The 17,642-nt window shown below is 31.5% G+C and overlaps 2 protein-coding genes across 2 annotated transcripts; one reads left to right on the top strand and one right to left on the bottom strand.

The window, feature by feature from the left end:
* Nucleotides 1-3,638: 3,638 nt before the first annotated feature.
* On the top strand, nucleotides 3,639-4,297 carry LOC114379314 (auxin-responsive protein SAUR21-like). The gene has a single exon (XM_028337954.1). It carries the CDS (start codon nucleotides 3,720-3,722, stop codon nucleotides 3,996-3,998), a length of 279 nt encoding a protein of 92 aa, XP_028193755.1. The 5' UTR covers nucleotides 3,639-3,719; the 3' UTR covers nucleotides 3,999-4,297.
* Nucleotides 4,298-5,914: 1,617 nt separating this feature from the next.
* On the bottom strand, nucleotides 5,915-16,701 carry LOC114379233 (pentatricopeptide repeat-containing protein MRL1, chloroplastic-like). The gene is made up of 19 exons (XM_028337858.1): nucleotides 16,325-16,701; nucleotides 15,205-15,946; nucleotides 14,806-15,070; nucleotides 14,494-14,557; nucleotides 14,267-14,411; nucleotides 14,073-14,188; nucleotides 13,846-13,974; nucleotides 13,561-13,734; nucleotides 13,308-13,472; nucleotides 12,994-13,134; nucleotides 12,286-12,385; nucleotides 11,132-11,240; nucleotides 10,952-11,043; nucleotides 9,780-9,870; nucleotides 9,207-9,438; nucleotides 9,017-9,109; nucleotides 8,274-8,322; nucleotides 7,396-7,489; nucleotides 5,915-6,641 (listed from the first exon to the last, which is right to left on the bottom strand). Exons 1-19 carry the CDS (start codon nucleotides 16,643-16,645, stop codon nucleotides 6,380-6,382), a joined length of 3,384 nt encoding a protein of 1,127 aa, XP_028193659.1. The 5' UTR covers nucleotides 16,646-16,701; the 3' UTR covers nucleotides 5,915-6,379.
* Between the last annotated feature and the right edge of the window lie 941 nt (nucleotides 16,702-17,642).

Genomic DNA, 17,642 nt, shown 5'->3' with positions numbered 1-17,642 from the left:
TAGAGTTTAAAACCTCATGCAAAAATTCAATTCATGACGATGAAGATTTTGTTAAAAAAAAAAAAATTCACTTTCATAATCTCTTTTTTTTTTTTGCACAACCTAAATATATGAATTGTGATTTCAAACCCTTTTTCATTTGAAAAATTTAAATTGAAATGACAATTATTAATTTAATTTAAAGTTCATGTGTCAAGTCTTGTTAAATTTCTTTTCTCAAGGAATCAAACTTTTTAAACAACATGTCGTCTTAATGATACTTTCGATCTATATGTTTTTGCTGTCATACTTTTTTGTGTTTTTTATGGTATGTAATGCCATTAATTGAATTACATACTATTATAGCTAGGCTAATAGGCTTGTGGCATGTTGTGTTATCTTTGTAATAGGCTAAAAACATATCTAAGGAGTGGGGCATGGAAATCAACGGTGTAATGACTAGTCGACAATAAAAACTACCTAGTGAAAACATATTCTGAAAACGAAAAATAGATAGAAAAATGCTTTAGCGGTTTGAAAAGTATTTGTTATTTCATCAAATTTTCATTCTTGTTAATTTCCATACTATAAGTTTTCAGGTAGAAATTTTATTTGAAATATTAATTTTAATGGAGTTAATAATTACAAACTTTTAACTATGTCCTATAGTTAACTTTTAACTGTGTTTTAATTAATATTCCTACATCTTGCTTTCAAGACAACTTATATGTTCATGAATGTTCAGTATTAATCTATTAAATTAAGTGTAAATGTATGAAGTTATATATTTTCATATTATATATGCTCGTTAATTAAATTTAATTGTAATTTATAATTTTTTGTTAATTTAGAAAACATTTATAATTTAAAATATTTTAATTAATTTAACCATACAACGTAATAGGATTGTACTAATCGAATACGTATGGTTATCAGGTTATAACATTGCCGTGTTATATTTATACGTAAATTTAAGGCTGAAAACATATCTAGAGAGTGGGACCGTAGAAATCAGTGTAATGACTAGTGAACAATAAAAACTAACTAATAAAGCATCTCACCTGAAAAAAAGGAAAACAATCTAAACTGTTAATGCTTTTGTTGTATGTAAAGTGTTAGCATTTCATCAGATTCTTAAACTTCCATCTTTGCTAAATGCTAACTACCCAATCCGAATCTTGTCGGTTCATTGATCAAGTCTAACATCCCTAAGCATAGTTTTTTTTATCAGCTAAAAAATGCATTCATTAGAAATACAAATAGAGTAGAAACTCTTTAAATTAATTCTCGGTAGATTAATAAACTTTCTAAAATAATAAATTTTTTTGTCTCAACTTGAGTCAATATAAAAAATTAAAAAATTCGATAAAATAATAAGATAATAATTTTTCGTAAAATAAACTTAAATAATTTAGTCTTTTGTCTAAAGAGTATAAATAATCGTATGTATATTTGTCTTTTTATTTAAAAGATAAATCTAAATAAGATTAAAACCGAACATTAAAAAAAAAAGCAGTATGACTTGGGAATCCTAATAGCCCCACCCCGACAGATAATGTCCATGAATGTTCAGTATTAATCTATTAAATTAAAGTGTCAGTCTATGAAAGACACAAGAAACAAAAGACTAGTTTTTGGTAGGCAAAAACGTTGGAGGGTTCAATAATATATGATGAATATGAAGTTAGAAACTTATTTGGATCTTCTTGGCGTGCCTGGCTGCCTTGCTGAAATGAAAAACCAAATTGGAGCTCATTGTTCAATTAATATTAATCAGAGGCAAGTGGCAACGTTGCCACAATTCTAAGCCTCTTGGATGTGTTTGGAAATCATTTGCATTCCTACATAAAAATAGGAAACAATTTATCTCTTTTCCCTTGAATGGACATTTGTAGATTTGCAACTGCAATAAACACATACCTCGTGGTTCCTCCATTTATGAATTACTGATTCTATTGTTCTAATATGTGGGGAATCTAGGACCCAGAGCCAATGGAGGCAAGGGCAATGTATTTAAAATAATTTAATAAAAAGTTATCATATATATGAAGATAAACACAGATATTAAAATCATAAATTTTAAGCAAGAATTATCACAGTTTAATCAAGATGTGTTTATGCAAGAAGAAAATGAATTGTAATGATAAGTTGTGAATCAAACTACTTAGTTGCACAATGTAAAATAAAATCAAAATATCATAAAATAAAATGAGAGTCGTAGAGGGAAAAAATGTGCAAGAAAAAGTAGAATGTATGAGATAATCAACAAAAAAAATTATTGACTTTAACGGAGAAAAAATAAAAATAAACTTTCAAATCAATATGTAAATAAAATAATAATAAACATATAAAAAAGTGAGAAAAAATAATGAGTTCAAACACATAAAAATAAAAAATTTGAATATTAAAATAAAGGAGATACATTTATTTATCTTCACATAAAAATAAGTGAGAGGTACAAACATATAAAATTAAGGGATGTAAAATATATAATTTTTACACAAATAGAGATGACTTTATTAAAATGAGAAAATACATTTATTCATCCTCAAATATAGACCCATCATTAGTTGTAATTGTAGATTTTATAACAAGAAGTAACGAAAGATAAACACTTTTGAATATAAAACATTTTAATATTTACATTCCTCTAATCTCTTTATCCTCTAGGTATTAATTAGAAGTTAGTGTTTATTAATTTTTGTCCTTATATATAAATCGTTGAAGTGACTCCATCTACTACTCTATAATACTTTATTTGATAGACGTGAAATAGAGTGAAGATGAGAGAAATCGAAAACGAAAAAAAAATGTTTATATGTTTGATTGTAAGGAAATGAGGAAGAAAATAAAATTAAAGAAAAAAGATTTACATCTTATTTTTATTATATTTCTCACTTATTTTCATTCACATGCTTATATTGTCTTTAATTTTCTATATTTCTCCTAAACCAAACATATGTATTTCTACTTTAACTTTCATCTATTTTTATTTATCTTTGTTATTTTATTTTCATTCATCTTTATTTCTTGTATGTTTCTTTCCTTCATAATAAATGGAGTCTGAGTGCCATCTAACGCGGAGTGGTAAGTGTGAAAATATTAAAAACCAAAAATTTAAAAACCATTAATATTTTCAATAATTAAAAATAAGAAATTGACACTTGAAAAGAAAAAAAAAATGAAAGAAAACAAGAGTCATCCGTAACGTAACGAATCTTCCTAGAGTCAGGTAACGACATAGATGGACAGTTATCATTTTCAGCGTACGGCACTCTGTTTTGCACACTCTAGCCAGCGCTGCCTCTTTATAGTGTGATTTAGCAATGGACTTCTCCAATGGAACTTAGCTGGCTCCTTTGAAGTGGAATTCAACAAAGCCATGTGATCCTAAATTCATATTATGAAGTGGGACCAACAAATTAAATAAAATCTAGAGTTTGAACTTAATGAAGAAAAAAATAGAATTTGTTGATGATAATTAGTTAAATTTTTAGACAAAAATTAATGATAAAACAGTAGAATAATCGGTACTAATTACTGATAATAATAAAAATATTATGACGTGGGACTCTCACGACTTAGCATTACTCAACCATGAGTTGGACATGTACGGTTTTCCACTCTGTGCTCGTCCTATAAATATTCCACACCACACTCTTCATTTTCATAACCAAATCCAATTCAATCACCACCATTCCACTACTACACAAAAGCAAACTCCATTGAACTTTTGTTCTATGATGGGTATTCGTTTGCCGTTTATGGTTCATGCAGCAAAACAGACATCATCGTCATTCAAGTCCAATGTTCCAAAGGGGCACGTGGCAGTTTACGTTGGAGAGATGCAAAAAAAGAGGTTTGTGGTTCCAATATCGTATTTGAACCACCCTTTGTTTCTTGATTTGCTAAACCGCGCCGAAGAAGAGTTTGGCTTCAATCATCCCATGGGGGGACTCACAATTCCTTGCAAAGAAGATGCCTTCATCAATCTAACCTCTCAACTGCGAGCCTTGTGAAACGTATCTATTTGACCACTTCCACTTACTAGTATTGACTTTTTTCCACCCCTATACCTCTTTGGGTTTTTCCTTCTGACTCAGTCAGTCATTTTGACAAACACGAAATGTTCTATATCTCTTAATTTGTATAATACTACTACTATGTTCAAAATGTATTAACTGTCTGGAGAATCAAAATTGATCGCCATGGCAATTGTAACTTCTACTCTCTTGTCTCTCTCCCTGTAAACTCGACAATTTGTTTATTGTTTCAAAACTTGTTGTTAAAAAATTCCGGTCTCCAGAGTTCAATTGCAGGCGGCATCTTGTAGAGTTGTAGTTACTAGTTAGATAAGGAATAAACGAGTTGAAATATTCAGGTTAGTAAATATTTGCATAAATGCTGTCAAAACAAAAATGTTTGCATAAATTTGTTTTTTCCATAAATAGATGAGTGTAAATTCGATCTATAAATAATTCAAGTTTATACTTCATAAGTTCTTTCTTCAAAAAAAAAAGTATTGACATAAAAGTTCGTAAATAATTTCAAATTGGATTTTTTTCATCTGACAAAAAACCAAAGGTATTACAGTATAAAAAAAATGAAGAAAGCATGGTAAACGATAGAGAGAAAGAAGAATTAGAAAGAAATAAAGAGTCGGGAGGAAAGTTGGAGAGGATCCACGCCCACATAACTTCTCAGGTAAATAATTTAACTATAAATTGTTATGGAGAGTAAATTTATTGATTTTAAATAATTATATTAAGAATCATACCAATAATCATCTTTTGATTGGTTGACAAAACAGTGTGTAAAAAATAAATTCTCTATATAATGAGAAAGTATTAATTTTATATAAAAAGAGATATTGTAATTTTATCACAAAAATCATTACATCAATTTTTATTTAAATATTTTTTATCTTTTAATTGACATGCATTCTTAGTCTAAAAGTTGATACATTATTAACTAATTGAAATATCCTTAGTACTTTTAAGGTAAATATTATTAAAAAAAATAAAAAATATATTATACATGATTATTTATAGTTGGATGACAATGTAAACCTTCAAATTGTAAATGCATATATTATTTATTCATACTTCTTTTTTTTTCTTTCTTTTCTTACTACATAAAAACATCTCTTGATTACTTTATTAGTAAAGAGATTGTTTATTGTATGTTTACAAAACATAATAAAAAAAATCTCATTAATAAAATTAAATAGAACTTTAGAATATATATGATAAATAATAAAAAAACCAATAAAGTTAATAAACTTAAAAGAAGTTAAATATAAATTTTTTCTTACATGTTTATTCATAAATTAAATTCAAACATTAAATTTGACTATTTATTTGTGAGTTCAGAGTATCTCGGTTGAAAATTCGAGAATATAGAGGTACTAAAACTCATTAAAGGAGTTATCTTTTCTCAAATGGATTTGGACAGTAAACCTCTTACTTAAATGAGTTAAATTTTAACACTAAATATATTTTGTTGCAAATCGAATTTAATTTAACTTTATATGCTACACTTGCCTCAACTTATATTCTTGTAATTAGCTACTTTATTTTATTATCCGCACAAATATTATGCTCCAAACAGCTAGATTCGTCTCTAACCTGTATCGGCTGCTGCAGGTGAAAGACTTTCAATATTTGAAAAGATGGAAATCAAAATAGTAAACCAGTAACAACATACCAACAACTCAACAAGGGGTTAACTTGAGCTGTTATGGACTTGCGTACTTTAAACAAACAAGTGATCAAAGATTTGAGTTCTAACTCTTGTGTATAAAAAGAACCAAGTTAAGAGGGGACAAACAACCTCTAACCCTTCGTTTGGTTGAGTTCAAATTAGTAAGAAGAGAGAATTTTTTTTCAAAAATTAATGGGAGTCTCACATCTCTACCACACTACAAACATGATGATAGAACATAATGAAAGAACTTATAAATATCAAAATCGTCTGAATTTTTTTCCATTTGCCTATTTTTTAGTTTACATATGGAGAGTTCTAGACAAAAAATACATACAACAATAGCACATACATGAAATATCTGCATCTCTATCATCATGCATATATATAATCCGCGTTGCAAAGGCCATGACATAGCTGCAGGTAATCACAAAAGAACGAGTTCTGTGCCATATGTATTCTATCGCGGGTATGACCTTGTTCACCAAAATGAACTTGATGAGATGTCCTACACTTTCCCATCTTCTAGCATTCAATGGCCTCAGCACTCAAGAAGGCATTATCTGCTTTCTTGGGTCTAAATCACTCTTCTATTTATACCATTATGATGAAGGAGCTTTCAACTTATATATTGAAAAAACATTAGTGAAGAGGGGGCAGGAAAGATAGTATTAGGCAAAAATCAATACATGTACACTTAATCCAAAGACAGATTGCCAATTCGGATGTTTCGTTGCTGATTACTAATATTTTTGCCCAGTCGTGATAGGGACGAGTTCCAATCACCTGGTTTTCCACTGAATGTTGGAGATCCCATATTAACACTGAACGGAGATGCAAGTTTCGGCTGAAACCATTTTTTCAGAGCCAAACCACCAATTCTAAGCTTTCCATTCGATTCACTACCTTGGTGAGGAATCTGAAGCCTCCTCAATAACGCTCCAACTGCTTGGCCAGCTCTGAAGCCAAAATATTGCATATTTGTCATACAAATTTCTTAAACAATATTTTCTGAACAGATTGTACAAGAGAGAATTTCATACTAAAAAAATTGAATAACTTCACACAATAACACCTTCCAATTTTTCAGTCACATGTAAATCAGACATTTATGACAAACAATCTCCATAAAATATCATGCAAACAGCAAAAATACTCAGATGAACTTGCAAGTAACTACATATTACCAGGGGTAGTCAATCACCTGCTTAAAACTATTAAGAAAAATTTAAGAAACTTGAAATTTGACTTGCGAGTGCCGTTTGACCACCGACCGACCACTTAAGATATTCTATTTTACATATACATCTTGTTACTAACATGTAGATGTGTCAAATATAGAATGACTCACTAAAATCACTATCAGTAAAAAATACAACTGGCAGCCAAAAAAATATGCCAATGTACGAATGTAATGGATCATCAATGAAAATATAACACATGTAATAACTAATACACATGATGTGTTTTCATTGGAAAATAGCACCAAAATACCAACAGAACAACGTCCATTAAGATTTCCCTATTTGATTTAGCAACCAAAATTATATATAGGCTTCGTGCATTTAAACATAATGTGTGTTCCTCTGACTTAACAAATTTGGATAGTGGTTCATAATGTACGTTTGAACAATGGATTGTTGCAGATATGTGGGGCAACTATATGGTTAAAAACATGTTGACAAAGGATGCATTTGTGATTGACTGTCTCACCTTCCTCCAAGGTTAATAATCTTCTTCCCCTTGGGAGACACAACTTCTGTTTTCTCTACAGGCAATAAAATGATTATATTGGGTAATCTTGCACCTGCAAAGAAGATTTTCATGGGGATCCCCGACCAAAGAAGTCAGTAGACTATATATAATGTAATATTTTCTACCATTGTCATCTGTTGGTTTAGTAAGCTCATAGTAAATACACCTATGGTAATTATTAATAAAGTTTACTTAAACAAATATGGTTAAAAAGGAAAAAATAGAATCCTGAAATAGTATATTAAAATAAAAACTGCATGTTGTAGACTTAAGCCATCACCAATTGAAAATTTCAAAATGGACCACCAAGAGATTGATCTGGCAAAATGTCATCATAACAAGGTTTTGTTCACAATATTTGTTGCATAAGTACCAGAAAAAAGTCCTTATATTGTTGGCAAAATCATAAAATAGAAGGAAAGATAGAGCCGTACTAAGAAAGTGATGCAGACTGACTAGCTTATGTTTGATAATCATGTTGTGTTGAAGCAGATAACGATACTCAAGTAAATAAAATAAAGCACATTTTTTATAATCATCTGTCGCCAGCTTTTCCTTTCCATACTATCATAGCAAAGGAATCAGAAAAAAAAAAAATATCAACTTACGCTGTAGATTGAATTCATTTCCTTATCAATATATCAGAATCACAAGTCAATCTCGATAGAGTATGTTTCATGTAAATAAACTCAAATTAGAAAATTAACTCATTTTTAAAGTTTCAATTGATCTCACACGAGTATTATAAATAAAGATAGGATTAGAAAATCTTTCTTTGAATGAAAAGTTCAACAAAAAAAATGTAGCACAATATAATTAAATGATGATGGTATTACCTGCTGCTAGTCGATACTTGAGACCTTTCAAAACTGTTATGATGTATACCTGTTAAGATTTTCATGGATTTAGGGATATGGATTTAACAATTACAGTAGCACAAATGTCTATCTACTGCATATGTTTGCATGTCAATATTGCAAATGTTTCAGATGTATACAAAGTATGAAAGATACATGAGCAGTTAAGACTTAAGAAGAAGGGAAACAAGAGGCTATTGTATCCATCATTCAAATTTTGGAGCAAATTTGCACATTAGTATCATAGTAGATCACATATATGCACCAAATATTAAATGTGGTTATAAAATAAAACCTAAGAGTACTGCACACAGACAGAAAAAAAAGGTAAAAAATCTCTCAAAAAACAAGAGTAAAAACTAAAAAATACTTTGATGTAGGTAAAAATATTTCCATTTATTTATCTTATGTGCTAATTATATGTACAATGACTCTAAAGCACTTTTTTCTGCAACAATGTGAATGAATTTTAAGCTTGTAAGTTAATCTTGGAATATAGTAAGCATATGAAGGCTTTTATGACTATGGGACGGGCTTGGCTTGGGTATGTTACTTATACCCGACCTGGTTCCTATAAATGGAAATATAGTGATTGTAATCCCCAAATACAATTGAGTTCATGAATCCGCCACATATGTTCTCTCTTCCTCTAGCCTTTCACAGTTAAAAAGGAAACCATTTATGCAACATAAATAATCATTGTAGGAGTTAGACAAGCTCACCTCAGCAGTAGAAGCATGCAATTCTTTAGCATCAATAACAATAGGACTCACTTTAAATGATACAGATGGAACAACTCCATGTGAAGCAGATTCCTACACAATTATTACAGCACCATATGATGGTCCCAGTTCCCTTAAAAACAATAAGACACAATATACTGAATAGAATTAGTTTCAGCTCCATACTGACCTCAAGTATTGAAAAAGCACGAGGATCATATTCACCAAATCCATCCATTAATGAACAGAGGTTTGAGCTTCTTGAAGTTTCTGCACGTACTCCTAGGTTCTCAACAAGTCTATTTTTCACAGATGTATCATAAGGGAGTTGCAGGCATCCCAGAATTTGTGGTAATATTTCACTTGTAGGTTTTCCACCGGCTTCAATTGTTTCACGATACACCATTAAGGCCAGTGATGTCCTTTATAGAGTAAAAGCAGCATTAGACTTCCACAAAAAAATAAATCTAGAAGAGAAGCCTGAGAAAATTAATGGTCATAAAAAACAGGGCATGGAGATTTACAGACTTCCTCATGTTATTAGTTCTTTTCTTTGAAAGAGCCAATTGGGTAAGAATGAGAAAAAAAAAGAATTATTTCAAACAAAATGTTATGGAAATGCAAATAGTTTCACTATAAAAAAGCAGCATCCTGACATGCATAAATTGAAAAAATAAAAATGTAAAAGAATGTCTATGCATAAATAAACAGTTAAATAAAGAATCATGTCTTAAAAAAGTTGCAAAAATTAAATAACATATACCATTTATTATCAACTAGTGGCCGTCCTGAATCAAAAGATAAAACAGGCTCACCAACAAAGCAAGCCTTCTCATATCTCCGCTGGCACATTCCTTTCAAAGAAATCAAAGTGCTATCAGAGTTTACAAACCATAAAACTCTCAAGGCATAATATATGAATAGATTTGGGCCACAAGATAACCAAAGTCCATGACCTTTTGCTTTAAGTTCTCATAAAATTAAGAACTAATCCCATAAATAAAATTCAAATCATATCATGAGAGTCCATCATGATTTCTGTATTATTTTTTTTATATGAAATGGCCTTATAGGAATATTTCCTATGCAATTGCACACAATTAACTAACAGGAAAAACACAGAAATTGTGAACCAATATGTAAGAACCTAAACCCATATACTGCAAAAATGACAAAGTATTGTTATTATACTTGTATAAGATACCAATACATGTATGCTATACAAGGAGTATTTTCCATTTTTTTAGAAAATTATTATTGATACATTCGGAATACACCTCTGATGCTTTGAATAGGACTAACATTTATATAGGGTCACAACTCACAACTTCATTTTAACAGGACTGATGATGCTTTTTTGTGATGCTCTAAAAAAGGTTGGGAGAAAATATGAAATTTTATGATATGTTCATTGGGGAAAGAACATATTTTGATATGGTTTTTTGCTATGATCACAAGTTTTTGTTTTCTTTTTTTAAAATTGTGATCACCATCCACTAATGTGATTGCATATTAATGAGAAAGGATATGTCTCTTTACAAACATAGTGATTTTATGTAAAATATGTTTTTTTTTAAAATTCATATTGACAAATCTAATTCTAATCATATCATATCTTGAATTTTTAAGAATTTTTCATATCCTGTATATGTGTCGTATTGTGCCCATGTTGTATCAAGTATTTGGGCTTTAAAGGTAATAAACAAAAAAGAAAAATGCAAGAAAATCTATAACAACAATTTTCAATGTATTTGCAAACATCACATAATGAGCCAACAATTTTTTAATAATATACCTCCTAATGAGGAATTTAAAGGTATAAATAGAAGTGATGCAAGAAACTAGTCATTTTCAAAACAATATCAAAGAAAAGACTTGATTAAACCGAGCAATATAGGGCCAGAATAGAATCTAACAAAATCCAATGAGACTCACCAATTATGCATCGACACATGATGAGATTAGGGGCTACACCATCTTTTTTAGCTAGAGAAAGGATCATCTGAGCTGCCTCCATATCATCCTTTCTATCAATGCAGGCAAAATAGGAAATTGGTTGAGAAAGAATCTAAACTAAACTTTAATTTGATGACAAAATCCTCTTAGACCACTTACTTCTCACTTGCCACTATAAGTATTGAGAATGTGATACTGTTTGGGCTCAATCCTAATCCTTTCATTTCAAATAAAACCTCCAAAGCCTTCTGAAATTGATCTCCATCACCTATACAGAACTCTTGCAATGATTAAACTCCATTTTCCCACTAATCAGCTAAAGTTAAACAATGTGACTGCACAGATCGGGAAAACAACTGCAGCAGCTATAAAATTGAAAACAAAGTTGGAAGTAACCATAATTCAAGCAAAACCAATGTAGAGAGGGTTGTCACCCATGTGTTTTACAAGAAATGCTTTAGGAAAAGAAACGTTAAACAAAGTCAAATCATTTTGGAATTTATCTTAATTTACACTGTCCTTATCTTAACTTAATAGTTATGTCATATTCTGGCACTTTGGTTATAGTTTCAGTTAGCAAGTTATTGAGTTCAGTTATAAGTTTGTTAAGAGTTGCTTTCTGTATTTTAAAGTTTAGTTACCTGTATAAAAAGTGCTCAGTAGCTGTAATGGTGTCGAGCCAGATTAGCAGTTTCACAATAAAACTCTGTTTTTCTCGCTCTTTCTTTCCGCCTCTCCATTATTATACTCTCTTTATTCCTTTCATTTTTTTTAATTCTGGTTGCCATGTGACAAGTTATTAGAGTTGTTGCGTTGGTTAAGAACTTAAGATTATATTCCTAGGGGCATTTTAGTACTTAGCAATCAGAGTTTTAAATTCAGGTATTTTATTTGTGTCTGTGTATATAGTGGCTCATTTCCTTGGCTTCACTTGTTGGCAATGGTCCCTGAACTTTGACTTGTCCCAAGTCGAGCAATAACTTACCAGTTATTAACCAAGAATGAACAAAGAGTAGATTTTCAAGGAAATGTTAGCTTTAGCTGTCTAGTCATGTGATAAGTCTGCTTTGGTCTTTCTTATCTCTCTATCTTCAGATATGTTTACTAAGCCTATTAACTTAAACTACCCTGAATTCACAGACCTTTAAATTTGCAGTTATTTTTTTAAAAGGAACTACTTTTCCAAGCTATTGAACAGCTTCCTCATCAAACATTTAGTGCTGAAGCTGTGAAGCATAAAGAATTCACAGCTTCAAGAACCTGAATGAATGTAATAATCAACAAAAGAAAGAAAGAAAAAAAGTCAAACTTACAAAGTGCAGTGAGCAAAGCATTAACTGTTGAAACTGTTATCGTCAATTTAAGAGATTTAAGATATTCATATAACTCCAATGCTTTCTGCCAATTTCTTGCCTGGAATAAGCATTTGCCAATAGTTAGTAGCATGGTGAATTCAATGCAGGGGGGAAAAGATTTGAAAAAACATAACTTGCATGGAAAAGAAACATAAATGTACACAGCAGTTGTCTCAGGTCATACTTGTACTTATTATTTTTAGTTTCTAGATTCAGGGTCATCAACTAGAGCACAAAATCTTTGATATACTACACTGAAACTAAAATATTCTACATCCATACATATTTCTTAATTAAAACCAATAGCTAGAATGCCAGAAAAACCTACTAATAATAGGAAACCCATACTTCATTACATCCCCACTCCCCTGGTAGAAAACTTAATAACAGTCATTAAATGGAATGAATTTTCCTAAATTAATGATTTGATTAAAATAACATTTCAAATGCACTCTACTGTCCCATAAACAGACCTTCAATCCATTTCAGTTCCTTTACCTTTTATTATGCATACTCTACAAAATCCATAATCCAATTTTTTGGATTTCATGACTAAAAGGTTGCCCTGGTAAGACCAGACTCATTAATGATGTTTTCATATTCATTCATGCCAATCTTGTTTTCCTTTTCTTTTCAACTAAAATCATATTACTTGACCAGACATACATTGCTACAGGCACCCATCAATGAGCTATATGACATTATTCCAATCTGTATTCCTCCTTTATGGGCTTCTTGCAGGACATCAAAGGCAGCATCCAGCTTTTTAGCATGACCAGCAACATCTATTAGTGCACTCAGAAATATCTGCATGAGGAATCAACTTCTGTAAGCAAACAACAGTAGAGAAAGGATAAAACTTTGCATACAAGAATCAATCTTGTGTACATTATTATTATGTTTTAAAATCCACTAAAACTAAAGATTTTAATAATCCATAATTCCATATCACCAAGACATTTTTTCAAAAAAAAAAGTACCTCATCTGGGAGGATCCCTTTCTGGGTCATGTCATTGTATACAGTACGAGCATATTCCCAATCTCCAGTTTGGCTGCAAGAATTAATAGCAATGGTGTAAACTTCTGGACAACCCTTTATGTTATATTTTTGTACCATCTTGTACACTTCTTGAGCTCGTTCAACCTGAAAAAAAACAGAATATTGTTAAAAATTAAATAGATTTATAGTAAAGTACAATAAACAGAGTAGCTGGGAAAGAAAGAAACCACACCTGACCAGCTTTTGTGCATGCTTTCAACAATGCTCCTATTGTTACGTGATCTGGGTCAATGGGCTGTGTTTCAGCTGCCATTTCTGCTAACACATCAAAAGCACGATCTACTGCTCCTGATTGAGCACAGGCAGCTATAAGTGCATTGAATACAACACGGTCTGGCTTCACATTCTACTGCATTAAACATCACATCAGCATGTACAATTAAAAAAAACTGGGAGGAACTCAACTCATACCACTGTGAATATAGTTCTTTAGAAATACAAGTTGCAATAATTGTACCTTTGACCTCATAATTCCATAAGCACCAAATGCTTTAGCAACTTGCCCAGCTCTAGCACAACCACCAATAAGTGCTCCATAGGTATGAACGTTAGGTTCCACTCCAGAATTAACCATCTTGTGAAACACCTAAGCATACAGATTAACATTTTTAATGGATATGGAATTTACAAATATATGACATTTAATAATATCATGCTATGGTGAGTTGAAGAGAGATATTGTACTTCAAACATTAGATCAACTTTCCCACTCTTTGCACAAGTTAATATCAGAGTGGTATAAAGTTTGCAATCAGGTTCTAGTCGAGCATCCTTAAGAAGCTGCAAAACTTGGAAAGCCCCTGAATACACAATACAAATGTCACGAACTGAAAAGATGACAAAGAAGGAACATTTTAGAGGGTAATCAGGATATTTACCTTCTGAATCTTGGGAGCTTGCACACACCGACATAAGCATATTAAATGTACTCAGCATTGGATTTGGAATTAGTCTAATGAAATCAAAAGCTTCTTTGACAGCCTTTCGTTTCTTGCAGATGTTAAAAAACTTGGCATGATAAACCTATAACCAGAAAATAGGTATGTAAGAAAAACATAAAATTGAAGAACAGAATATCAAGTAACAGCCAGAAAGACGCATGTACCTTACTCATGTCTAATAAACCCTTTGTTTCCATATCTTTAAGCAATTCTACACATTCATGTAACCTAACAAAATCAATGTACTTTGGGATAAGCTCCTCAAGCTTAAAAGTAATAGGAAAAGAAGGTCAGATGGGCATCGTGATCATGATATAGTTAACAAATAAGAAAAAGGTGAAGGGAGGGGTTTCACCTCATTGTTTCATTGAAAGAAAATTTGTTTCATGTCTAAAATTCAAACAAGTAGTATTCTCATAAATTAACAAGACTCTGTTTATCAGTGTTCATTGGAAGCAGATCAGGTAGCAAATTACCTCTCAACTTTTAGCAAATTATTATATTTGCTTAGAAGCTCTGAAGAATCCATTTTATGACCATCATGCACCCTGAATTGACCATTTGTTTGATCAACATGCACCTTGGTCGCGTGAGCATTCAGGGGAAAAACTTTGTTACCATTGTGATCCATACTTTCCCTTTCTCTTAAAGAGATGACACCTTTCCTCAAGTTTTTACTCACATGTTGTGGAGGGTAGCCTCCTTTATGACTGGAAATTTTAACTGCTCCTTTGACATGTTCTGAATCAATAAACATGATTCACATAAAAGTTTTCTTTATATTTTGGATTGTTCATCATGATACTATGTAAAGGTTTGACCAATTATATCATCAATGAAATGATATGATAATGCATTTTCTTTCACGTAATTACCTGCACTTTGTAGAGGAATATCTGTAGATAACCCTGATCCCTTTAGTGCACCATTTCCCATCACTGAGGGCAATCCTTTTTTATTCCTAAAAGAAGCACGGGGAGATAATGACTTTAAACTACTGAGTGGTGTCATGGATCCAGTCGCAGGCTTGTTAACCTCATAAAACATGTACAGCCCTTCCCTAACTGGTTCACCGAAAAGGACATCATCGTTGACAGCACCAAGTTCAATTTTTTCTTTAGTATGTCCATCGACTGTTGTCAGTGCATTGTTTACAGAAACAGAAGATGCAGAATGTTCAGGTTCAACCATATTCAGAGGCAACTCATCATCAGAGTCAACTTTATCTTGACTTTCTTCCACTTGTATAGCCATTTCCTCAGCAAACTCTAACGGCTGTAAAGAACTTGGTGAGAAAGCCACAGATAAAAAAGCTTCATCCAATACCTTGGAACCATTATTATTATTGACACCAGAGTCAAGAACAGAAGAAGATGACTCCGAAGCCTCGGTCGCAGCGACCACTTCTTGCACCACTGAAGATTTCAAAAACGGAATGTGGATCTCGTTTTCCTCAAAGACACGGTAGTCCTCTCCATGGTGATCCTTCAACTTCCCAATCTCAGTAAGAGTGTTATCCCTTTGAAATTCCGTAAAACCAAGAATCTCCCTATCAATGACCCGGTTCCCAACATTAGTTCCTTGCGATGACAACGCAAATTTTGCATGTCCCCGTCTCTGCATTAGTGAAAAAGTTAGAAAGGCGCTAATTAAGGAAACGGAACAGATTCAATCAATTCACGAATTAGTATATTACTATGTCTGTAAAAGAAAAAGTACATCTAATTATAGAAAGAGAATAGAAGCAGTCAATTCACGAATTACATTAAACACAGCCAGTGAGAGAACAGTACGAACTTTGACAGCGACATTTTCGAAGCAGTAACACTCTATCTATAACACTAAAAGTTAATCTAATCTAATCTAAGCTGAATTTCCTAAATACAAACCGAGTAATTAGTGAAATTCGATAATTGAACGATATTATCCAAAGTTTGCAAGTAATAACTAACGGAATAGGATGAGAAGTTAGTTAAGGAAGTTGGGTGAGGAGACCTGGTTAAGAGTCTTGTTCTTCTTCTTGTTGAGAGTGAAGTGGAGCCAGGAAACGGCAGAGAGAGTGACGACGATGAAGACGACGATAACGGAGTGGGAATGGAAGGAGGCCTTGAAGACGAAGCGAGGGGAGTGGAAGCGAAGAAGACCAAAGTTGCTGCTGCTGCGTTTGTTCCTGGAGCGAAGAGAAGGTGGAGTCGGAGGAGGAGGGCGGAGAGTGTGGGTGGAACCGAGGAAGTGTGTGCGGAGAGTGGAGAGGGAGGGAGTGGGGGAGGTTAGAGTGAGGGAGCGGTGGTGGTTGAGAGAGAGGTTAACTTCCATGGATGAACAAGAGAGAGAAAGACTCTAGATTTGCAACATTAGCAGAAAGGAGAGGAGCTAGTAGCTTCTTTTGAGCAACCTTGCTCATCCATTTTCCTGCTGACGTGGCGCATTTTTGTTTTTCCGTTACACACCCTCCCCCACCACCATTTCTTACCCGCTAACTTTTTACTTGCTGAAAAAAAAAATACACTCGAAAACCTTTATATATACCTTGTGCTTGTTTGATTTAAGGCAGGAGAAAAATTAATTCTCAATATATTTTAATACTCTTTGGTTTTAAGTTGAAGAAAAGCTCTTAAATTTAAGATTGAGTACGTCTTTGGTTTGACGTTGGATAATTAATCTTGAGTTTAAAATTAATTTTGAATACATTTTTTATATGTTTGATTTAATGTAAGAGAAGAATTTATAATTGATTTTTATCTAGAATTGATTCTATGAATGAAATAATTTTGAGCGATTTTTAGGTTAGATTCAAAACTGTATCGTGAATTTTACTTATAATTTAATTATATAATAAAATATCTAAAGAAATTATATCACTTCAAAATCAATTTTAATCAATTTTTTTTTATTCAAAATAAATTTTGTTAATGTTTATTTAAACACACATTATGAATTGAAATAAATTTAAATAACTTTTATATTGAATCTAATATTTTGTACTACATTCTCTTTATAATATTAAATTTTTTTAACTTGATTATTTCTTTATATAAGATTTATATTAATTATTTTTAGACTAAAAATAGCCCAATAAAATAAGAGAAAAATTACATTAACATGCATGCATATAGAAGAGAGATAAACATGAATAATAATGATATTTTTTAAAAAGTATATAAATTTAAGATGAATTTATTATTATCAAGTAACTTAACTATTTTCTTAATATTATTTAATTAGTTAATTGGATCTTATAAATAGGAACCGAAGAAATATGAGTTTTACTGATAACTTCATCTTATAATAAAAATATTTAAATATAAATCAC

The sequence above is a fragment of the Glycine soja genome, chromosome 12 (genome assembly GCF_004193775.1).
Source record: "Glycine soja cultivar W05 chromosome 12, ASM419377v2, whole genome shotgun sequence".
NCBI classification, from domain to species: domain Eukaryota; kingdom Viridiplantae; phylum Streptophyta; class Magnoliopsida; order Fabales; family Fabaceae; genus Glycine; species Glycine soja.
Note: the sequence above shows the minus strand (reverse complement) of the source record. Positions and strands in the feature narration are given on the sequence as shown.